This window comes from Pecten maximus, chromosome 5 (assembly GCF_902652985.1).
Source record: "Pecten maximus chromosome 5, xPecMax1.1, whole genome shotgun sequence".
Lineage (NCBI taxonomy): Eukaryota > Metazoa > Mollusca > Bivalvia > Pectinida > Pectinidae > Pecten > Pecten maximus.
Genome location: NC_047019.1, coordinates 7,494,074 through 7,519,846, shown reverse-complemented (window position 1 = coordinate 7,519,846; position 25,773 = coordinate 7,494,074). Strand labels below are relative to the sequence as shown.

The 25,773-nt window shown below is 35.2% G+C and overlaps 1 protein-coding gene across 1 annotated transcript; it reads left to right on the top strand.

Moving 5' to 3' along the window:
• The first annotated feature begins 25 nt into the window (after positions 1-25).
• Positions 26-25,067, top strand: LOC117327017 (TBC1 domain family member 15-like). The gene is made up of 15 exons (XM_033883825.1): positions 26-89; positions 3,358-3,459; positions 4,181-4,316; positions 5,090-5,297; positions 5,862-5,973; positions 12,050-12,244; positions 13,234-13,362; positions 14,053-14,156; positions 14,516-14,610; positions 16,144-16,260; positions 16,687-16,787; positions 17,414-17,513; positions 18,609-18,706; positions 20,646-20,762; positions 21,293-25,067. Exons 1-15 carry the CDS (start codon positions 36-38, stop codon positions 21,641-21,643), a joined length of 2,019 nt encoding a protein of 672 aa, XP_033739716.1. The 5' UTR covers positions 26-35; the 3' UTR covers positions 21,644-25,067.
• The last annotated feature ends 706 nt before the right edge of the window (positions 25,068-25,773 follow it).

The following is a 25,773-nucleotide window of genomic DNA, read 5'->3' as shown; positions in this document are numbered from 1 at the left end:
ATTTTTTATGATATGAGCGACAACAGGTGACCCCCATGATTAACTTGACGTCATACACAACACATAGAAGTATGGCTTCGCAATCCCAGGTAAATATCGGCGTTCCTGTTAAACTTTACAATCTGTTTTTTCTTGAATGACTACGACATAAAAAACAATATATAACTATCTCTAACGGTGTCTTCAAACACAGACGTTCCATGTCGTATTTGAACAGGACAGGCAAAGGCTGAATTGGTCACAGATTTGACATTTCATTTATATACAAAACATGCAAAGATCTCGATCAGCAATGTATCATGATTCATAATCCATAAATAACTGGTACCTCGAGGTGCTGTCATGGTTATTTACCGGTTTGAAAGTGAGTTGCATCATGTTATTTTACAAATAGATGTATGAAAATAAATTAACATGTTATTTTTTTTATATTTACTTTAATTGTATTCAGAAGTTGAAGTGAAAGTAAAATAAATTTATGTATATTTTTCTTTTTTCATTTTTCGGTTCATGTATTTCCCCCTTTTTTAATCTGTGGTTTATCTATCAGTTTATTTTGTTTGCTTAAAATCAATTTAAATGTTTATACATACGAGTGTATACATGCATGAAAATAAGGGGGCGGGTCAGGTTTTGCTAAATTTAATTATTACACCTACATGTAGGCCTAGTCAAAATGAGTTTGACTTTCTATCAGCTGCAGTATACTGTAAGTAGTGTATGATAACCAGAATTCTTTGCTGTATATGGAAACATGAAACACTAATATTTTTAGTCTAGAATTGCATGTACGTCTAGACCTGAGAATATTTCCATTAATTGTTCATGCATACAGACAGGAGGAGTGAATAGATCATATCAACCAAAAGAAAAGATTGGTATAGTACACCACATTATACTTATAAGTATTTGAAATTACAAACTGTATGGTTCCTTGAAAATATATTTTCCCACTTTCTCTGTTAACTTGAGATTTTCAGAATTTTTTCTTGTAGAGACTGCCACATATATAAGCTTAACAGTTCATATTAGCCAAGTTGAAAAATTGAAGGCTTTCCTTACCTCAGGTGGGACCTATGTCACAATGGCCTTTTACAGATAAATCATCATTTATTCTTATAATATCTAATATTTATAATTGATTATGTTTGTCTGTATATAATCCATCATGATTTGACTATCTATAACATGGAAACTTTAAGGTGTTAATATATATAGTATACCAGATTCAGAGCAGATTTGAAAAGTGATTCAATAAACAAAATTGCAGATAAATGTACATGAAAATTAATTAAAACAACATAGATGTCTTTATTTGTCCACCACATTTCCAAATGTGAAAAATTATACCTTTCAGAACTCCCTACTGAAGCTATGTAAATATCAGTATAAGCAGTTTTGATTTTGACCCATTTTATTAATGTTTATTTTTCACAGATTTATATCCCTATAATTATCATACTTCTTGTTCTGACTATGCTTTTTTAATTAACCTATAATATGGCCATGGACAATAACTACTTAAACATGTGGACAATCATGACACAACTCATTTGGTACAACTTCATACATATAATAAATACCCTTGAAATTGTGAATCTGGCTATTTTTTTTACTAGTGGGGCGACGCCTAAAGGAGTGTCACAGAAAGAATGAAGTGTAGTTAGGGAAGATAACTCTGGATGAGCACAAAAGACAGAAAAAAATAAATGCTGAGGGTGATACAGAAATGTCCGTCTTGAGTTCAGAGGTTCCATGCACGAGTCCTGGTTTACATCAAAATCGTTCAATGTCAATATTTCGACCAATAAGAAGCATCAGCGTGGTTATATGGCAAGAAAATCCGTGAGGTTGAATTTGCATCTAAAATTTGACCGATTGAATTCCTCAATGTGGTTGCTATGGCAATGAATCCCATGTGGTTGAATTCGAATTCCCCTAATACCAATATATACCATATACCAATGGTTATCGAAATCAAACAATATCTAAATTTTCACCAGTCAGAGGCAAATAAGTCTGTGGCGGCCATCTTGGCTGACCGATCGGAAAATAAAACATCAGTTGCAAACCCCATGACATTGAAGAACATTTGTGTCATTTTTTTTTTAAGTTGGGCACTAAATAGATTATTGGTTATCTTATAACACTGGTAACCCCAAAAACCTTTATTTCCTTTCCTTTAGCATAAATACCTTCACTTGCTCTTAATTTCCTCACTTTCACTTAATTTTCTCACTTGCACTTAATTTATTCGCGCGACATTTAAAACTCTCAAATACGTTTAAATATTAATACTGGCGCGAGGAAATTGAAGGTTTGAGGGTTACCACTGTAATAATTTTCATAATTCTTCAGTTTTCTGGAATATGACACATTAATTGATTATGAGACATCAATTGGCATCTATGCAAGCATACGTTAGGGTCTCTCGTGTGTTGTTGTTCAGTGAGGTAGTCACCCGCTACTATAAGGAGACCCAGCCTCAAAACGATCATGATTGCAATATATACACGTGGTGATAAAACAACCAAACAATCAACCCTAAGTTCATCTTAGTAACAGATGTACTCGCGGTATTCTAATCGATAAATAATTACATATACGATCAAAGATAAAAACAAATGTCATGTATATCATTATGATGTCAAAATCAGGGCTTCTAGGGACCACAGAACCAAATCAAAAATAGACTGTGGGTTTTTCCCGTTTGGGCAGAAGATTTAATAGGAAGGTGAATGCATCCAGGCCTACTGATTGGATATTTAGGTGACTAGTGACGTAACATCCGCCACCTCTCTATAAAATACGACCCTTTTTCAAAACCCTTTTGTGGCCGTTCTATGAAAGATATAGAAAAACTAAAGATACGCTTTTCTTCAGAACTATCTCTTCTTGTTATGTTTGGAGTTTCAGATTTTTGGATTTAAACGCTGATTTTTAAGGACCGGTTAAACAGAAGCTACCGGTCAAAGTGACGATTTTGGCATGTTTGACCCAAAATATCTCATAAATATGAATTTCCACAGGGATACCAACTACATCCAGACCTAGATCGAGCCGAGTTTTACAATGGTTCACTCAAAGACCATCAAGATTGTATGTGCCATTTTTTCCACTCCCAAATCGCTACAATAGCCGGCAAAATAGGCGAATTAGCTCATACTATCATTACGTTCCGTAAGGATCGATAACGAGTTATCGTCCCTTACTACACTTCATTCTTTATTTTTTTTTCCATATGACCTGGCTTTTTTTACAGAGTGTCAAAACCAATGTGCCATTTCTCCCCGGTATTGATGATCAGCCCATGTTGCAACTATTTTTGCTAACTTCTTGTTTGTTTGTATGTTTTAGGTTTTGTTTGAGAGAGATGGAGTTTATATTCATGTCAATGTAAATTCAACAACAGCGGACAAAGATGCTCACATACCAGGAAGGGTTTACCTGACTCAAAAGGTGTGGTATAAATTTCTTTGTTAGCATTATACCTGGCCCAAAGGGCCAATAGATCTAGAGCATATGCTAAGGTGCGGTGCCATCATCGATATCCCTCCATCAAATGTCAACTTTTTACTTTACATAACTTGGCTTATTATCACAATCCAAAAGGTCTAGAATCATGATATTTGGCTGATATACTGGAATGTTCCTGGAATGATGGTCAATAAGTTTCTTGACCCATATTCAAGTTCACAGGGGTCAAATTTGAGAAAACATTTAAACCATTTCTTCTAATTAGCCAAAATGCCTAGAATAAAAACAAATATCTTGTAGATTTCTTGGAGGATGTTTCACAAAGTTTGCAAATAAGAAACAACCTTAAAATGTTTTGGCTGTTCAGGTTCTTTGGATAATACTAAACAGTTAAAAAAAAAAAGAAGTGACCTTGGCCATTTATTTAAGGTCACTTCACTGTCTTAGAAATAAAAAGCTTGTGTACAATAACTTGTTTTACATGAGATTTATTGGACAAGTTATATTTTTTATCTCGTGTAAAATTTGTTATATTTATTATTTGTATATTTGGAGCATATACATGTACAATGTAGGTAATAATTCATTATCAACATATAACAAACATTTTAGATAATTAAGCTCAGGTTTAGAGATACACATTGCTAGGCCCTTTTTGACTTTGTCAGTTCTGAAGTTTATATCATTTTCTCACTTTGTATAGCCTGAAGGAAATTACATAGAATGGAAGGCAGAGGATGTTCAGAGCCTGGACAGTAACCAGAACGACCAGGAGTGGGCAGTTATCGGTACGACATGTTCTGTGGGGTACAAACCAGACAAGGACAATGTGGTCAGCGGTAAGTGGCATGTACTAGCATTGTACACGAGAATTAATTTCTTCATACAACTGATTACTTCAAGCCATAAACTATTCACCTTAAAATATTGACCCAGATTCATATATCATAAGACTGGATCTTCCAAAATGTTATAAATTCAAACTTCATTAAGTAAGTGACATTCATTAGAATTATCAATAGGTAAAGATGACCATGACAACGTCTAGCTGGGTTAATCGGCTTTAATAAAGAATGTTGACTAGTCAACATTCTTTATTAAAGCCGATTAACCAGACGTTGTCATGGTCATCTTTACCTATTGATAACTCTACTCCTACGGCTGGACTCTTGTATTCCTTGTTGAATCCGTCTGCTGGGCAACACAGAACTCTACTGCACCATCTACACGAACGTTGGATCTCCCTCTCCCCGTATTCATTAGAATTGTACTGGAGAGTTGATTTCTTCGCACAACTGAATTACTTCACACCACAAACTATTCACACCTTAAAATATTGACCCGGATTCATACATCATAGGATTGGATCTTCCAAAATGTTACAAATTCAAACTTCAATATCTCAAACTCTGATTACTCTGTTTTTAACGACCCTGCCTAATTAATTCAAAGTAAAGATTCAGTTTCTCCTGTTCCATTTAACTGTTAACTACCTTTCTGTAAATTGTATATTTATGGTCTATGCTCTCATCCGTCCATGAACAACATGTTACGTATATAAGAATATGAATGTTCTAATGATATTATGTGTTTGATTATCTATTGATTACAGTGACTTCAAAGGCAGAATCAAGAAAAAGATACAATGTCAGCTTTGATATAATGGATTTGAAAAGTTTCAAAAGAAATGCACCAAACCATGGGTGGGCATACATAATATTCATCCTCAAAGATGGGACGACCTACCCAGCCCTTCATTTCCACAGCGGGGGAAGCAAGGCACTGCTGCAGCAGATCGGAAAATACCTTCATATCAAGAGGCAAGTGATTCTATCTCTGGCATTCATAAGCCTGATTATAGTAATATCATATACCAGGTACATTTACCATAAAATACCAGTTTTAACAGTGTTGCCAACCTTTCAGGATGAAAATTCAGGTATGACATTCACACTATGACAGCTCTGTGTAATTCTCTTTTAGAATAATTTTTTTATATTTTTGAGTGCTGATTAATTACATGTACATCAGCTTTGCAAATCCTGGTCTTTAGATATATCTAAAATGAGGTTTATTTGAAAACTGGACGTGTCAGTTAGGGTTACTTATTAAGGACAGTCAAACAATTGGTCAATCTGGAGAAGTCAGGTGATTTGGCATCACTGCAATAATTCTTATGGAACACTCGCCTCATTTTATTATATAATAATAAAAAATTAACGTCACTTTCATGACAATTCTCATTATCACTTTATCATTCCAGGACAAAAATATTATAATAAAAAATCAATTATGCATAATTTTCCAGATGTCCAGCAGTACTCGGAATTCTGTAGTTCTCTAAATGCGATGTTCTTTATGGATATGGTTATTAATTTCCACAGGTCGCCTAATGACAGCCGGCTGTTTATCGTACAGGAACATGATCCTGACATGTTGTCCAAGTCCTTTGATGAGTTACACTTGTTTTCTGAGTCCTCAGCATACCGAGTCACTGTGAGTACCTAGTGTAAGAATGTTGTTTGAATCACAAAAAAAAATTATCAAGTTCATTAAGTACCCAGTATGTTTGAGTGGTTGTGAAATAAAATTTTAAAGGGAAATAATTTCAGATGTAAAGTCATCTTAATAATTTTTATGTTGACATTAGAAAAAGAAAACTTCACTCAGCTGTTTGTTATTCCCAGTTGAATATATGTACCGGTGTTTCAGCCATCTTTGTTTCCCAGTTGAATGTATGTACCTGTAGTTCAGCCATCTTTATTTCCCAGTTAAACACATGTACAGGTAATTCAGCCATCTCCATTTTCCCCAGTTATTTGTATAGGTAAGGTAGGGTATACGTAACAGATAAATAATTGCCCTGTCGTAAGTAAATGCCATATTCTAAATATAGATGGACGAGGATTTTTTTGAGTCCGACTCACAGGTGAGTACTTATAATGGTATATACACCTGTGATTGTTTGTCATCAGGAAAACTGCTTATCATAAACAGACCGGTCACAAAAAATCAAAGACAAAAAATCGCCTTTCCTGTCTTTTAATTGATAAATAGATCAGATGTTTTGTTTTAATTCATTAAACTCTGATTATCAAATATATTTTTCACACCTTTTCCTTTTTTTAAAAAAAAATGTTGAAAAATGGTAAGATGAAATGTTTGCAATGATACATCGGGGATGTCACCACCAGACTCAGTATCAGGAGGTGGGCTTATTACGGGACAATTAATAACACATGTTACAAGTGACATGTTGGGAGTTAGCTTCCATTTTTTGTCATGGTGATTGGATTTTAAAAATTATAAATAACGAGAAAGCTTTGCTTATAATCTTTGCCTTGTGTTAAACCTTGATGACCGGTCAGTTTCCATGTGCTTACACAATCGTAGGATGCTGTTTACTAACTTGACATGATATGGTGAATTCATTCATATAATCAGCACAAGGTCATACTGAGTAAGCTTTGTCTCATACAAAAGTGCTTTCTGAGTAATTAGCTTGCAGTGCCAGGTCAGATGGTTGATGAAGTGGCCAGTTTGGGGCAGCTGCAGAGGTAGTAGATAATGTCACAGACAGACTGGATGATGAAGTGTTCAGTTGGGGGTGGGGGCAGAAGTTAATGTCACAGACTGGATGATGAAGTGGTCAGTTGGGGGCAGGGGCAGTAGATAATGTCAGACAGACTGGATGATGAAGTGTTCAGTTGGGGGTAGGGGCAGAAGATAATGTCACAGACAGACTGGATGTTGAAATGGTCAGTTGGGGGCAGGGGGAAGTAGATAATGTCACAGACAGACTGGATGATGAAGTGTCCAGTTGTGGGCAGGGGTAGTAGATAATTTCACAGACAGACAGGATGAAGTGGTCAGTTGGGGGCGGGGATAGTAGATAAAGTCACAGACAGACAGGGTGATGAAGTGGTCAGTTGGGGGCAGGGGTAGTAGATAAAGTCACAGACAGACTGGATGATGAAGTGGTCAGTCAGGGGCAGGGGTAGTAGATAATTTCACAGACAGACTGGAAGGATTACACATGTTGCACATCAAAGTTTTTTACTCAAAACTAAAAATATTTTAAATTAGCCAGAATGAGCCCCTCAGTGAATCAATAATTCTGAAAACACTGAGAATAGGAAAGCTGAACCAAACCAAATTGTATTTATAGGCCATCTTCACTCACCTGAGATGAAGTCTCAAGTGATCTATTGTAAAGGTATAAAATTTGTAGGTTTATTTACGATGTGTAGTGTTGATAATATTTACACATCCGTGTGATACTGTCTTTTGTGTTACTGTTATGATGTTGACCATGTCTCCAGCTAGTCACAAGTTTCGTAAAAAGGGTATACCGGGGGTACGTATATGGGATGTAAACACAATCACTATTGAGTGGTAACATCTCACCTGGCAGTGTTTTTACCCAGATTTTAAGACGGAAATTTGTCCTCGTTCCCACTGAGAAAGTAAATGATTTGTCTTCCAGTATCTTACCTAAAATTCTCAGTTCAAAAATGAAGAAAAAAATAAATAAAGGTGTGATTTTCTGGTGAAGGTGGAATTGTCTTCATGACCACCATGCGTCACTTACACTAATGAAGAGTGAGTGAAGTTTGCCATTATAATAGTTTTTGTTTGTTCGTTGTCAATTGGAAAATATTTCAAGCATGAAAATGGTATTATAGAGATTACAGTTTGATGGAACATTGGAGCTGATAAAAGAGCAAACTTAAAATGGTCAACAAAATCTTCTTCTTCAGACTCAAGATATGCTGGTGATTGATACTTTTTATATAGACAGAAATGTTTATCAAAACTTAAATTTCATATATCCAGTATTCTGTGTGTAAGTTTTAATAGTCGGATTTGCTAAAATTTCAGCGATTTCTCTCTTCAGACCCAGACATACTAGAAACAAAATTTCAAAAGTTTTAAATTTATATGCTAGATATTGGATAATACAGTTTTAATGATTTTTAACACTAGTATGTACTTTGAGTAATATTTTTATTGGTCATGTTTAAATATGTATATTTATAGTCAATGATATCTACATGTATATATACACATTTGTATCCTATATATATCATAACTAAGGATCTTAACACAGACACCCATGCTTAGAGAAAACTTCCGTGTTTGCACATTTTTTCTCTATAACGGGGTAAATAATAATCTGAAACTGAGAAAAAATACTTTTTCGTATCAACATTCAAATATACCGGTAGTAATCAGAACTCATGTGACCCTTAAAGTACTTTTGTCTCTTGTCAGTTTCAAAGTTGTTTTGATTGACATTTCCTTCCTGCATTGACTTTGAAGGTTGAAAAATTCATTCCATTGTTAACTTTAAAATCAAATCTGTAAAACTTTAAAATCAAATCTGTAAAACTTTAAAATCAAATCTGTAAATCTGGAGTATCTATTCAACTCTTCCCAGTATTAATAACACAATTTTAAATCAATTAAATATGAATAAAAAAAACTATAATAACAATATTAAAAATGTTTTTCTAGTTAATGTGTACGATCCACTATCTATACATTTTAGGAAGTCTCCCTATTTTTCTCTCAAAAATTGTAAAATACAGATCTTACATAATTCTTTAGTGTTGTTTCAAAAGTTTAAAAGCATAGGATCTACAACATCTCCTCACAAAAACATTGCCCTTTTTAATTGATATGAACTATGTAATATATAATGAAAAACATATATATGAAACATTCTATCACAAGAAATGTGATTTTTGTATGTTGAAAATCAGTAGGTAATTACGGGAAACTTTCTTAATTAAGACAAACCGGCTTGATATGAATCTCTGCTATTTAGAAGTATTTTAAAGTCCTGAATTCAGCTTACACTTAACTATATACAATGTATTTCAAAACCATTTCACAAACTTTAGATATAACGAAATATTTCCTCTGGTCCTGTGGGATTCATTATAAACAAGTGTTTCTGTCATTAAAATGATAATGAGGGGGGGGGGGGGGGGGGATCAACTGTCATTATTACCTTAATGACAATTATCACAGTTTGCCAATTAATAAAAATGGGTACGAGTCTTACTATTTTATAAATTTTAAGTAACAAGTATTAAGAATTTTTTTCTGAAAAAGTACCTCAAAAACATACCTGTGCACTTTATAGCAACTTTACAGAGCATTTTTTAAAAGAATATTGTAGACCCTATGGCTTCAAGTTAGTCAACTTCATTGCAACAGCTGATAGAAGTGTTATTACACAATTTTGTCACACAGGACATTAAATAGAGGCTGGGAGTAATATAAGTACCCTTTCGCCAAACACTTCCTCCCCCATTTAAGATTTGAAATGTTGAGAAGTGTATATGCTGGACACATGTATGTATGTATGTTTTTACTTGAGAGTTCAATTTCTGTATGTGGTAGGTATTTACAGTGATGTTTTTACTTGAGAGTTCATTGATTCTGTATGTGGTATGTATAGAGGTTACACAACGAGTGATTGTTGGATATGGAATTTATTTCACACGAGTAAGTTATTTTTTAAAGTTACAAAAGACACGAGCTTTAGTGAGTGTCTTTTGCAACTTTTAAAAAATAACTTACTCGTGTGAAATAACTTCCATATCCAACTATCACGAGTCGTGTGACCTGTTTCTACCACAATAATATCGGCTTGAAGCAAAGGGAAACGTGGCCAAGTATAATTTCGCGTATGCAAATAAAGTGTACCGGTGACGTCCGTGACCTGGTGATGTGACGTCATTCAATTATTGATGACGTCAATGACAATTGCAGCTTGGGTCGAATTCTTGACCAATCAAAAGACCAGAAGGTCATATACCACTAGTGGTATATAACATATATTTATCCAACAGTCGGCACATTTATGCAATGGCTTGAGAGTGGAATAACACAGGGTATTGTGGTAGAAATATATATACATTCACAGTGGCAGGCTCATTGTTTTTGTGTGGCTAATGATAGTGAGGACCGTTATAATTAGTGCTAGAAGAAAGTTTGCACTTTCATAGTGTGCTTGAGTGTTTTAATCTTCTTTTCTATTAAGCTTTCACAATAAAATTTAAGGCTTGTACTTGGTGCATCCTTTGTTTACATGTAATAGTATCCATTTGGAACAAACAAGATAACGACATAATTAATATTTAAGATTATATTCTACCAATAATTATCACTTGAAACAGTGTTACTTGTGTATACATGTTAACGATTAACTGGTTCTCAGAAATGATGACTTGTGTACACTGTAAGTACAGTATACATGATGCGATCTAGACCTGTGATACAGTAACATTACAATATAATCCTGCAATAACCACTTAAGGGGTCAGAATATACATGTAAAATTTGTGATTAAGGGTTAACAGGTCATCTTTCTTAGTAAAAGGATGTACAGTATAATATTTATTTATAGCAGCAAGGATTATATATATGGGAGCTAACAAGATCAGGGCACGAGTCATAAAATTTACTTCCTTTGTCATTCGTGTTACTATATTATATCACAGCAAACTATGAGAGTCTGCATGTACTGATCAAATTATTTAAAAGCATAAAACTGAAAATATAAAGTACATGTGGTCAGTCTTCAATCTTTCTCATCTGTGTCCACAGGACTATTACCTTTGATCACATGACTATTACCATTGATCACAGGACTATTACCTTTATCACATGACTATTACCATTGATCACATGACTATTACCTTTGAACACATGACTATTACTAGTGATCACATTACTATTACCAGTGATCACAGGACTATTACCTTTGAACACATGACTATTACTAGTGATCACATGACTATTACTAGTGATCACATGACTATTACCTTTGAACACATGACTATTACTAGTGATCACATTACTATTACCAGTGATCACAGGACTATTACCTTTGATCACATGACTATTGCCTTAGATCACAGGATTTTTGCCTTAGATCACATGACTATTACCTTTGATCACATGACTATTATCATTGACATCAGGACTATTACCAATGATCATATGACTATAACCTTTGATCACATGACTATTACCTTTGATCACATGACTATTACCAGTGATCACAGGACTATTACTAGTGATCACAGGACTATTACCTTTGATCACATGACTATTACTAGTGATCACATGATTATTACCTTTGATCACATGACTATTATCATTGATCACATAACTTTTACTAGTGATCACATGACTATTACTAACTAATTTAAAGGTTGAGTTCCAGTTGACTTTTTTTTATACGGTACACTCGATGGTTCACTCTTGTTATACTCTGTGGTCAAAATTCATTTACCTGGCTATACAAATACAGGTATGGAAATGAAAGGGTTTCCTTCCATAACATGTGGGTTTCTCTGGTATTCTGGTTTTCTCCCATTCCCCTATGCCTCTCCATCTGGGCTTACAATAATATAAGTTAATGAAACTTGTTTCAAAGTAAAAAAAAAATCATAGAAATTTATGTTCCTACCATTACCCTCCAAAAATTATCCAAAACTATCTTCACCTGAGTTCCTACTACAGCAAAAACTAATAAAACATTCATCTTTTTCAGAAATTTATCAATGATCCTTACACCACAGCCCTTGGAGGCTTTGCCAAGGTCACCAACTTCTTGCGCGACTCCATAATGGCTCCTGAGAATGTGGCAAGTCGGCCAAAGGAAGAAGTGGCCGAAATTTTACATGAGGACATCCCTGGCATGGAGATCAACCAACAGGTCGAAGCTGGATTCGAGGTTGTTACAAAGGTACATCAGGACATATTGTCTTCGAATATAACACATGTGGGAAAATTGTGTTTGACCTATTATTGATTTCCATATTCTCAAAAAATCTCAAAATAAGTCATGGGTGTCTTGTAGGGAAAAGTAAGAATTTAAGGTGAAATAAAAGAGGTTGTGCCTGATCTTTACCAAGTTGAAGAGCTTGTTTGTACAATTCAAAGTAACACGCTGTGATTTGTGTCAATCATGTCGATTGTACATTATGCTAAGGCCTGTAAGTCCAGTTCAGGGTTTTAAACAAAAGCAAAAGGATAGAGGTTGCAAATACGTATTGGAGAATCTTTAAAATGGTCAAGGAATATTATGGTATACAATACACGCATATTCACAACATTGACACTTTAAATTTCCACATATAGAATAAGTAAATTTTTTTGATATACTTTCATCAGTGCATAGGTATTCTACATATAAAGTATGATTTGTTGAATGGGATGGTTTTCAATTTGGAATTTTCAAGAGTGGTAACTCTGTATTGTCAAAAAAGAAAAATTAATAAATTAATAAAATACACGACACTTGGACTGCATCTGAATTCATGATGAAAATAAGACAGCTTGAAAATATTGTGGTCTTCAGAACTTCAAGCTTTGAAATTCATGATTAAAAAGACTTTAAGCTATGTGTCTCTTTTAAGATTTTGGGGTATGTGATTCCAGGGTGTAGTGTACTGTAATCAGACTTTAGTTTGTTTCTTCGTTTATGAGGGGCATAACTCGTTGAACCTCTATAGAAAGGACACCTCTCTATAAAGGACACTTCTGTCTTGCCCCTTAGGCTTCCTTTATACACAGGTTCGACTGTATGTGGAAATTTAGTTTACGTTTTATTGAAGATATGTATTGGAAAGATTTCAGAATCCATGTAACTGTACAGTGTATTTTGTAAGCCTGACCTGCTGAAAGGAGAAGCAATTACCATTTACTAAATGTATGAATTGTGATATCCTTCAGACGAGACTTCCTGCTCGACCAGAAGTATCCCGTGGAGGGCCCCTCGACTCACAGCAGTGGTCCAAACACATGGACAGGGATGGACGCATCAAGGACGTTGACAATCTCAAGGACGTCATTTTTAGAGGGGTATGCATTGATTCAGAATGAAAAATCATGGTAAACTTTTAAGAGATTTGTTCAAATTTTTAACAACTTATCGACAGCTCATATTCAGCCAAGCTACAACAGATCGTGCTAAAGACATCCATATGTTTGTAATATGTATAGGATTAACGTTTATATTTACGATTTACTTTGTACTCCATTTGATTTATGATCTTATAAACGAAACAAAATCTAAAGTTAAATGCTTATGATTACCAAATTTTCTTTCAATAATAACAGCTATTATTCAAAAAGTCATTTAACTTAACAGCTACTATTCAAAAAGTCATTTAACTTAAAAGCTATTATTCAAAAAGTCATTGTGATCTAGTTCTAGTATATTCAAATTATATTTTATGTCAAGTTAAAGCTGCAATATTTCATTAAAACTACAATTTTTACAGTAGTCTTAGTATTTAAAGAAATAAATAATTTGATGTTGATGTGAAAACTAGGCATGACGTTTGTTAAGAAACACTGACACGTGGTTTGAGGCAAACTGTTCTACACTCAAGTTATTGAAAAATATCGATTCAGAAACAGTGATACTGAAAATACATTAATTTAGTATGATATATGGTTGAGGTAATATTTTCTACGTTAAAAATCGGGATCGAAGGACAATCAACTGAAGACGGAGGGTATGTTCAGTGTATCTGTTGTGTGTTACAGGGCGTGGACCCCTCGATACGGATTGAAGTTTGGAAGTTCCTACTTGGTTACTACGACTGGCAGTCTACATACAAAACTAGAGCTGACGAAAGGAAGCGTAAAGTGTAAGCTTATTTATGGTTGGATTGCCTTTAAGGAATCCTTGGATATATAAATATATGTCTCTTTACAAACCTAAAATGTTTTTTCAGTACTCCAAAAAAAAAAAAAAAAAATTAAGGGATGAAAATCAATTATCTGGAATTAGATCTTATCCTCCCATCAATATGTATTTCAAAAGCTTATCAAATAAGTAATGTATGACATTTTAAGTTTTCTAATACAATTAAAAATATTGTTAGTAAGTAGAATGTTAAAAACAATTGTTTTATAAACCAACCTCATATTTTGTGATCTGTCACTTACTGAATGATAGTTTTTCTATCACTTCGTGAACATCAATGTTAGATACTTTATGTTGCAGGGACGACTACTTCAGGATGAAATTACAGTGGAAGACAATCAGTGATGTCCAGGAGAAAAGGTTCTCCCTGCTGAGGGAGAGGAAATGTCTCATAGGTAATAGCTCTTCTCTTTTAACTTTAAAATTTTTATATCCCTGCCACAAAGTGTTAGAGACATTTGCTGTTATCCTAAATCTGCCCTGAAGGTAGTGCATAAAGATTGTGCCTGCTGCCCCCATTGCATGATCGTAAGAGGCGATTAAATTTGCGATCTTACCATTTCTTCGTATAGTTTCCTTTAACACAACCTTACATTTTGACCTTGAGTTATGCATTAGTCCTTTGAGGAAAGCTTTGGGTTCTGTCCCCTGGCCAAGAGATACTTCTCCTGCATAGCACCCAGCATTTTGGAGTATGACGACTAGTTCATTAGTTGTCAGTATAATGTGACCAGGTGGTTGGTCCTGCTGGATGTCTTCGGCAGTATGCTTCAGTGAGGTAGCACTATGAAATTGACATCAGTTTTGCGCTATCACAAGGAAACAAACATGAATATACCACAGCCTCCTAAAACATATAAACCTACACTACACATACTCATCTCACACACAGGGAGACGCCGTCCTTATATGGTCATAGCTGTTGATAGAATGTTAAACAATACAAAACCGAAACAAAAATGGTCCACAAACTGTTCAGAGGCAATATACTGTGCTATCCTTTGTCTGTCCACAATAAACCATTTTTCCATTCACTCATTTTAAAATATGGAAATGATGGTGATATTTTGCATGAAAGTAAGTTTCGAATCAAGCATTATTGCTGCAAAGTCAAATTGGAAAATTATATTAATGATCACCAACTTTTGGCACATTTAGAAATTTTTGACTTTAGCATAAGGGTGTACAAGTTAAGCAAGCATTCTCTACTTCTATGATAATATACTTCTTTGATAAATGGTATCTAATACATTACTTTAATCATATTACAGTAAATCCAGTTTAACAGACTCCTCTGATGTGTAGTAACAATGATCACATAGTTCCTATTAGTCCCCATACCGGGGAGACTATAGCCTTCCCCTCCGTCCGCCTTGTACATACATTGTATGTACATAACACCCAAAGTTTGTCAGTGCTCTAACGTCTAGGGGGCCGCGGTGACCGAGTGGTTAAGGTGTCCCGACACTTTAACACTAGCCCTCCACCTCTGGGTCACGAGTTCGAAACCTACGTGGGGCAGTTGCCAGGTACTAACCGTAGGCCGGTGTTCTTTCTCCCGGTACTCCGGCTTCCTCCACCTCCAAAACCTGGCACGTCCTTAAATAACCCTGGCTATTAATAGGACGTTAAACAAAACAAACCAAACCAAGCTCTAGCGTCTTCATTCTTTGAGAGATTTTAATCAAACATCACACAGTGAAAAAAGACAATAATATCTCAGGGTTTTTAAGTCAAGTTCAAGGTCACTGTTAATATTTTTAATGGGTTCAGCAGGGGACATGTATTGCTTTAGCAATACCCAGTATGCTTGTCTAATAAAGTGAAAGTTTATCACAATTGGTAAATTAAGATGATTTAATATTTCAGATGGCCTACGAACACAATCTTGTGAATGTCTTACAAATTTTTACGGTTATTATTTACAGAGAAGGATGTGACACGTACAGACCGCACACACAAGTTCTTCGAGGGCGAGTGTAATCCTAACCTACAGGTCCTCAACGATATCCTGATGACCTACTGTATGTACAACTTTGACCTAGGTAAGGATTGTCGTCCCTCTAACATGAAAACAGTCAGGCTTTGTTAAAACCTTTCAATTTTCCAAACTTACAGTTAACTTTTAGACTGTTGAAATCACGAAATGCCATATTTTCTAAGATACTGGAATTGATAATTGGTTTTTTTTTTTTTTTTTTTTCTATAAAATATTTGTTTTTCCCCACTTGAAAATTTATTTTAGTAAAAAAAACTGTGCAGGTTATTTATAGTGGTTTTTGCTAGTACAGCCATCTGCTTATAAAAATGGTATCTGTCAATATCGCAATGGACCCATTGGCAAAATAAATCTAAGTAAGTTAGCTTGGTACTGGTATTGAAAATATCAAAGTATTTTTTATGACACATTTATTTGAATTATCTGTTTTTGATTTAACGATGTTAATTAATGTTTGAGGATTGTTTTCCAGGTTACGTACAAGGAATGAGTGATCTACTGTCTCCCATTCTTGTTGTCATGGAGAATGAAGTGGATGCTTTCTGGTGCTTTGCTGGTCTGATGGACAGAGTGGTGAGTCTGGGTACTGACTGATATACATGTGGCTGGAGAGTTTGTTTGTCTCTTTGTTTGTTTGTTTGTTTGTTTACATCTAGGCAACATCTATGTACAGTTTGTTTGTTGGTTTACCACCCTGTAAACAGTCAGGGTCATTTAAAGGCATAGTCTCATTGTAGTAGTTGGTGACTACCTCACTGAACAACATACTTGGTTTATATTCAAGGTCACGGGTCAAATTTGTTTAAAGATCGATTCAAAAGACTAAAATAATATCTTCTCATTAACCTACAATTGTGGTATTTGGCAAGCATTCTGATGTAGCCAACACAATTTAGTAAAAAATAATACTTTGACCACACATTCTGTGTACAAGGGGTCAAATTTGTTAAAATACTCAAACAGCATCTTCTGATTCTGAAAGGCCTAGAGTCACAATATTTGAGTGGTAGGTTTGTGGGATAAAGTCTGACAGAGTTTGTGAAAACAAATAGCCTTGACCCATTCTCGCACAAGGTTACAGGGGTCAACTTTGGTTTAACAGGTGAGTGGTGCAGACCCATTTGGCATTTTTTTATCAGAATTCATAATACACAGATATTATAGGATACTTAGCTAACCCATATTTTTCATTTTTGCAGTGGGAAAACTTTGAGATGGACCAAAAAGGAATGAAGAATCAGCTAGCAGATATACACAGACTGATGCAATTCTCTGACCCAGAACTGTGTAGCTATCTTGGTAAATACACATTCTTATTATGATCGTGTACAAGATATCTCTGGAACCCTTAGTCAGATTTACTTCATATTTACACCATAACATCAACACAGACAGATTTACTTCATATTTACACCATAACATCACCATAGACAGATTTACTTCATATTTACACCATAACATCACCATAGACAGATTTACTTCATATTTACACCATAACATCACCATAGACAGATTTACTTCATATTTACACCATAACATCACCATAGACAGATTTACTTCATATTTACACCATAACATCACCATAGACAGATTTACTTCATATTTACACCATAACATTACCATAGACAGATTTACTTCATATTTACACCATAACATCACCATAGACAGATTTACTTCATATTTACACCATAACATCACCATAGACAGATTTACTTCATATTTACACCATAACATTACCATAGACAGATTTACTTCATATTTACACCATAACATTACCATAGACAGATTTACTTCATATTTACACCATAACATCACCATAGACAGATTTACTTCATATTTACACCATAACATCACCATAGACATATTTACTTCAAATTTACACTATAACATCACCATAACATTACAGCATGCAAATCTACACCTGATTAGATTTTGATAGTCATCTGTCAAGGTTAAAGGTCAAAGCTGCTAGTTTTGGTTGTAATCTGTCAAGGTTAAAGGTCAGTGGCTTCTTTTGACCACTTTCAAAAAAAGCTGGTACATTTGTACATGCTTTTATTTGGTGCTGTTGTATTCGACCTAATAAGCACACCTCCTCCTGTAAATCCACCTCAACTTTTTTTCAGAAAATGAAGATGGGTGTACTTTGCCAAACCTCACTGATCTGCCTATTCAGTCTTTTAACCAAATACTTTAAATTGTTTCCATTATTATATATAAATTTACAATGTATGTAAATGATTTTTTTTTTTTACCCAAATTTCACATAGAAATTGTTCACGGTACATGTTTTTTTTACGTGTACCCCTTTTGTGCTTATTAGGTCAAATATGGCATTTAAACAATCAAGATCAAGCTCAAATTACAAGTAATTGAATATTTTTGTCCCCACAGAGAGCCACGATTCTGGTAACTTCTACTTCTGTTTCCGGTGGTTACTCATCTTCTTCAAGAGAGAATTTTCTTTCAGTGATGTCCAGCGACTATGGGAGGTAAGTATCATGATGCAGAGATATGTACATGTAATATTCTGTAGAAGTGCAATAAAGCAATGACAATTGTCAAATAAAAATGGTTGATATATCAGGAAATATTTACAAAATCACTTTTGTTTTTTGCTTTGTATATCTATGAATTATAACCTGTTTTTAAAAAAAAATCTCATTATGTACTTCCTGATATGGTCTAACTAGGGCAAAAATATCACTGCAAAATGTGCTCTGAAGTCTAAAGACAACTTTTTCTCCATACAAAAAACACTTTTCTGTAAAAATTCTGTATAATGTATGATAGCAGCTTGAGGCAGTTCTCCATGCTTTCCTGAGAAAAGAGGGACAACAATTTCAACTGTTCTGAAAACAGCCATATAACAAATAATTATTCTTGAAAACCAAATAACAGAGAATTAACTAGGACATTATCCCATCGTGCCGATGTCAGGGTTGTTGTGTTTCATATGTAGAGTATGAGTACGCATGTATTTTTGTTTCACCCCAGTGGCCATCTTGAGGAATTTCTTTAACACTTCATGTCAAGTAAAAGTATACCTCAAACGAGGTTGCATTTCAAAGTGCCAAGGTCAAGGACACGATCACTTACTATTCATAAAAAAAAACTTATTGACATTTCAGACTTCATTTTTAAATGGATTTTTAGCCCACCATCATCAGATGTGGGCTATTCAAATCGCCCTGCGTCCGTGGTCCATGGTCCGTCCGTCCGTCCGTCCGTAAACAATTCTTGTTATCGCTAATCCTCAGAAAGTACTGAAGGGATCTTTCTCAAATTTCATATGTAGGTTCCCCTTGGTGCCTAGTTATGCATATTGCATTTTGAGACCAATCGGAAAACAACATGGCCGACAGGCAGCCATCTTGGATTTTGACAATTGAAGTTTGTTATCGCTATTTCTCAGAAAGTACTGAAGGGATCTTTCTCAAATTTCATATGTAGGTTCCCCTTGGTGCCTAGTTATGCATATTGCATTTTGAGACCAATCGGAAAACAACATGGCCGACAGGCAGCCATCTTGGATATTGACAATTGAAGTTTGTTATCGCTAATTCTCAGAAAGCACTGAAGGGCTCTTTCTCAAATTTCATATGTAGGTTCATCTTGATGCCTAGTTATGCATATTGCATTTTGAGACCAATTGGAAAACAACATGGCCGACAGGGAGCCATCTTGGATTTTGACAATTGAAGTTTGTTATCGCTATTTCTCAGAAAGTACTGAAGGGATCTTTCTCAAATTTCATACACAGGTTCCCCTCGGTGCCTAGTTATGCATATTGCATTTTAAGACTAATCAGAAAACAACAAGGCTGACAGGCAGCCATCTTGGATTTTGACAATTGAAGTTTGTTATCGCTATTTCTCAGAAAGTACTGAAGGGATCTTTCTCAAATTCCATATGTAGGTTCCCCTCAGTGCCTAGTTTTGCATATTGGGACCAATCCAAAAACAACATGGTCGACAGACAGCCATTATCGCTTAATCTTAAATTTTATATATAGGTACCCCTTGTTTGAAAAGTACTAGCTATAGAGGGCTGTTTCTGAATTTACACAAATTAGTAAGACTTAGAGGAAGGGAAAAGTAGAGAAAAGATCAATCTGACATGGAACCTATGAAGATCATTCAATGGTGGGCGCCAAAATCCCTCTGGGATCTCTTGTTATCAAATTCAAACAAGTTTGCTACAAGGCATATTGCAGGATATCTCAGTGGATATACTTGGCATCTGAGGGGATTTATAACACTTGTAATGCCTTATTTAAAAGAGGGACCTGTTTCACTCCTGTTTTAGAGGAAAGGACGCCAAAATAGAATGTTTAGGATATTTATAAAACTGTTTAATATAGTATGATGTTCCTGTCACTATTATTACACGTATATGTATACTTGTTAATTAGAAGTTGATTTGCTGCAGGTGATTTGGACGGAACGGCCCTGTAAGAATTTCCATCTAATAATATGTCTGGCTATACTGGATACAGAGAAAATCACACTCATAGAGAACAAATTTGGCTTCACCGAAATCCTAAAGGTAAGTATGGATTACTTGATACAGAGAAAATCATGCTCATAGAGAACAAATTTGGCTTCACCGAAATCCTAAAGGTAAGTGTGGATTACTTGATACAGAGAAAATCACACTCATAGAGAACAAATTTGGCTTCACCGAAATCCTAAAGGTAAGTGTGGCTTACTTGATACAGAGAAAATCACGCTCATAGAGAACAAATTTGGCTTCACCGAAATCCTAAAGGTAAGTGTGGCTTACTTGATACAGAGAAAATCATGCTCATAGAGAACAAATTTGGCTTCACCGAATTCCTAAAGGTAAGTGTGGATTACTTGATACAGAGAAATGATCACACTCGTAGAGAACAAATTGGCTTCACCGAATTCCTAAAAGTAACTGTTTGGTAATGTCCAAAGGTCACCCTGATAGGGTTAAATAACTCCTGTTTGCAAGGTATTTTATATCTTAAATGTACAAATGATTGTTTTGAAGAATATTTTGGTCTTTCATTCTCTTTTGACATTCATGTTCATAACTTCTCTCTCTTACAGCACATCAATGATATGAGTCTAGCCATACACTTAGAAGATACCCTCAAGAAAGCTGAGAGCATATGCCTACAGCTCAAAAACAGTAAAAAGCTTCCTACCACGCTGAAAGAGATTTTAGGAATGGAATTGTCCCCAAGCAGTTCAACGTCAAGCTCCTGCAAAACTACACCTATAGGGACACCAATCAACCGAGAATCCACGCCAAAACTCGAGCTCCCTCTCCACGTACGAGAAAACGGACTGAGTGCGCCAAGCTCGGGATCAGGCACTGCAGTAACCACACCAGACGACAGCAGTCTGGAGATTCTCACAGATAACGCAGATACAGCCATGAATCTGGTCTATAATTAGTCTACCAAAGAGACATGTGGCTTTGAGACACAAACCAGTCGGGTGGCTACGGAGACACAAACATGTTGTATCTGCAGACTTGCCGCGAGTCCAGACATGGTGCTAGTTTTTCTTTACACCGGTAAGGTGTGGAATGCTGATAGACTCAGCCGACGACACTGTTGGATTTGTCTGCATGGTGATTTGTCATGTTCTGTTGAGCACCTGCAATTCCAAGACGGACACTTATCTGCTGGTAGTCAGGACGTCGCATCTTGCCCCTGAGGCTGACCACAAACAGGGACCTGCCATAATTCAGACCAGTCACAATACCCCTGTATAGCTAGGGTGTGGTAGACTCCTTCTCTTTACCATTGTGTCATGGAGAAGATATTATAGCTACTTTCATCCTAGTAATTAAGGTCCTCTTCAAATAAATGTACTAGCTTAACACCAATGAGGACTTTTAACAGGGCTTTCAGTAGACCCCTGAGTGTTTTTTACTCCGCATAATGAGTTTTGACTCTTGGGCTTGAAAGGACTTATCTATTAGTCTCCTTATGACTTGTCAGATTTCTCGACATTGGCGGTTTGACTTCAGAAATGGCTGAAGGTCAAGGGTCAACTGAAAGCCCTGTTTTTAAATGCATATTATGTTGCTGTGATCATGCGAGAGATAATGCTGTATGGAAGTGGATAAGGTCGTTCGAATTGGAATGTATGATTGTGTATGATAGGAAGAATGTTTAACACTGAATACAACAGGAACAAACGTCACCAAGTTGTCGGGGTAAACTTTTACAAATTCTTACAGATATTCTCATGATTGCAGATCTCTTACTGAACAAAGTCTACATAAATAGGCCCTGATAATGCATATTCGGATTGCCCTGCTCGTGATTAGAGATTTTACTGAATAAAGTCCACATATAAGTAGGCCCTGATAATGCATATTGAGGTGGCTCTGTTTATGATTGCTGATTTCACTGAACAAAGTCTACAAAGTAGGCCCTAATAATGCATATGGTGGTGGCCGTGTTGATACATAAATATGATGGCCCTGATCATGCATATGGTGATTGTGTTTACCTTGCACTCTCTGATGGTGTTGATTATGCACATGATGGTAGCCATGCGTGGTGGGCCATACAAAGACACCCTTTACTGAGTGAAACTCTGTATATCCATAATATTTGTGATAACCCATAGTTTTATCTTTGCTGAAATCATTTGTTGCACACTAAGGTCTTGTAATGTAAATGTGGAGATTTATTCAAGTGGGCAATTGATGCTTAATACACAAAGACCATTCGGATGCGAACATTTTCCCCACACATATTGTTTTGTGATGTTTATGGTATTTATGGAACATGTACAAAAGAAAAAAAGTATATCAATCGCGGAAATAACCCCAATGCTTAGTTTACCTATCAAAATCGCAAAATTAAAATCCCGCAGATATAACCACGCTTACAGTACATTGTGTACGGAAGCATTATGTATTCATATGTTACCAGGTATACGGTATATAACTAATTGACAGCATTCATTTCAACATGCAGTATTAGCCATACATGGTTTGCTGCTTTGTCTGAAAGTTTGAATAAATGAAAGACAACATCTCCCAAGATATTTATCATGTAATATGGCTTTCTCTACAGAATCAGCAAAAGTATCTACACAGTATTCACTCTTTTAGAAGTTAGGATTATACAGCACTTCAAAAAATATATAAACATCATGTTTGACTTTTATGTGTTCCAGTTAATGAAACAAGAAATTGGAGTTTTTGTATGGATATTAAAACCTGAAACTCAACTTCAGAAAAAGGTTATTTAAGTCAAATTTGGCAGTTTGTCAGTTTAAGATGTGGTGCAGCTTTTAAAGAAACTAGTATTTTGGTGTAAGGGGCATTTTTAAGTTATTTATATATTTTTTATCTTCTCATATCAGCATGTACACGGGTGTTTTGATCTTGGTATCCTGATGCTTCTCGTGGCTTTACGAATATTTAACCAATATGCATGAAGTACCGGCATATATACGATTATATACGATATTGACTTCGAAAATTAATATCTGGGTTAATTAGTATTCTGATTTTTTATCTAAAAATGTAAAGGCTTGGTTGTCCCCTCGATTTACTGAACATTCATATATCTTTGCCCTCTTGCCTTCAGCAAGATATTGAGATTCTGAGATATTAAAAGTTTTTCTATGAGAGAATTTTAGAATTGGAGATAGCACTGATTATATTCTTGAAGTTGAAATAATATACATTGTATTGCATTTTGTTGGATATAATTCTAGTCAAATTGCAGACCATTGCCATAAATATTTATCATGAGTGTTGGTATTAACAGCGAGTTGTTAAAATTTTTAGCAATCCTGATCGACCACCAAAAGTGGCTGGCCATTTTTTAGTCATTCGGTGCATGCTTACTGTTGTAAAGTGCGATTCCTGTACGTAAGGGTGGGGAGCGAGTGTTACAGACATCGTCTGTTGTACATACAATTATTTATGTATACCTAGCATTAATTATAGTATATCATAGTATTTATCATGTATATTAATTAAGGTAGGTCCTAACAGTGTTGTAGTTTCGATGTAAGTAAATGTATACTTACATAATACAGTAGATCTGGTACTTACTTACTGCTATCCATGCTGCCATGTAATTTTCAGCTCTCCTGGTCCGATATTTCATTACATATAGCGCTTATTGATATGTTGATGGCATTTTAAAGAGGTTGATGATATATAGATGAGAAATTTCGAAAGTGTCTGTCCAGGGGTTGATTTTGGCAAAATAATGAGAAATTTTGGTACATGTAATATAAATGAGTTTAGAAATCGATTTAAATTGGAATTTTGACATCGCAAATGATTTAAATTATGTATATTGAGGTATTTTGTCATTGTCGAGGGGTTCAGCAATGCAATGAGAAATTTGGCAATGTAAAAGAGTTTGAAAAACTAGGTAGAATTTCTTACACTGTAAAGGAGGTTGATAATGGAAAGTTTAATAAAAAGCTAAATTTTAGGATTTTAAAGAATTTGATGGCATTTTGAGATATTATGAAAAGGCTGGAGAAAGTTTGTTTGGCATTGAGAATGTATGTCCTATAAGTTGAATTAGTTTAAGAGTGAGCTTGGCAATTGTTGATTGCACTAGTTATGCAGGTTTCCGACCATTTGTCAGAACGGAGGAGGCACAGTAAGATTATTTGTACTTCACGGAGACCTGTAACGACAGGTGGTGAAACCCCAGCACTGCTAGGACCAACCTTAGCATCTCATCCTGTGATCTTGTTGAAAGTGTGAAACACTTCATGAAACTTGTTCAGTTTTATTCTGTATGAAAAATTATATTTTTGTTTCTTTATCGATACTTTTATTTGTTCCATTAACATAAAACAAAGAAATAAAAATGTTACAAACGTCTTCCTTCTAGTTTTGATATCTTCCATGTTTATCAGATTCAACAAATCATTGAATCTGTGTTCGTTAAAATACTGTTTAACATGAAATATCTGTGTGTTCATACTTTTGTTGTTTGGAGATTTTAAATTATTTTGTGGTACAAACTTTTGTCATAACAGTAATATATGTGGTATATACAATGGAAGTTTCATATTATACAATGTTAAATAAATACATGTACATGTATAGTTAATTAGATAGATACGTACATGTATTGTACAAAAAAGACAGGTATGGTCATGATTAACCAGTACTTACTGTATTTCAAAATAGAGGGCTGATTTTTTTTTTGAAGTAAATAAACTCTGCCTACCCTAAAACTTAATGAATTAGATATAAATTTGCCAAGACCAATTTGTAAAAGTTGCATAAGTACTTAGTAGCAGGCAAGTGATGCAGGCCCATTGGGCCTTTTGGTAGAACTCTTATTCTGAATACTTGAAATTTTGTTGTTCTTGGAGGGATTTTTAGGTCACCTGAGGCAAAGTTTTGGTTGACCTTTTGCAACCACCTTTTGTCTGTCTGGGTCTGCATGGGATGAAGTTGTTTGTTCAAATGGATGACCTTGACCTTCATTCTAGGTCACGGGTCAAAAATACTACAAGAGGCCTCAACGGTTACCTGAGTTTTGAAATATTTATCAGCCCAGGGGGTCAGTCAGGGCAAA

Coding starts and splice junctions, on each gene's coding strand:
- LOC117327017 (XM_033883825.1), top strand. CDS start 36: ATGATTAACTTGACGTCATACACAACACATAGAAGTATGGCTTCGCAA. Junction 5,298..5,861: donor AAATACCTTCATATCAAGAG/GCAAGTGATTCT, acceptor TAATTTCCACAG/GTCGCCTAATGACAGCCGGC. Junction 12,245..13,233: donor GATTCGAGGTTGTTACAAAG/GTACATCAGGAC, acceptor GATATCCTTCAG/ACGAGACTTCCTGCTCGACC.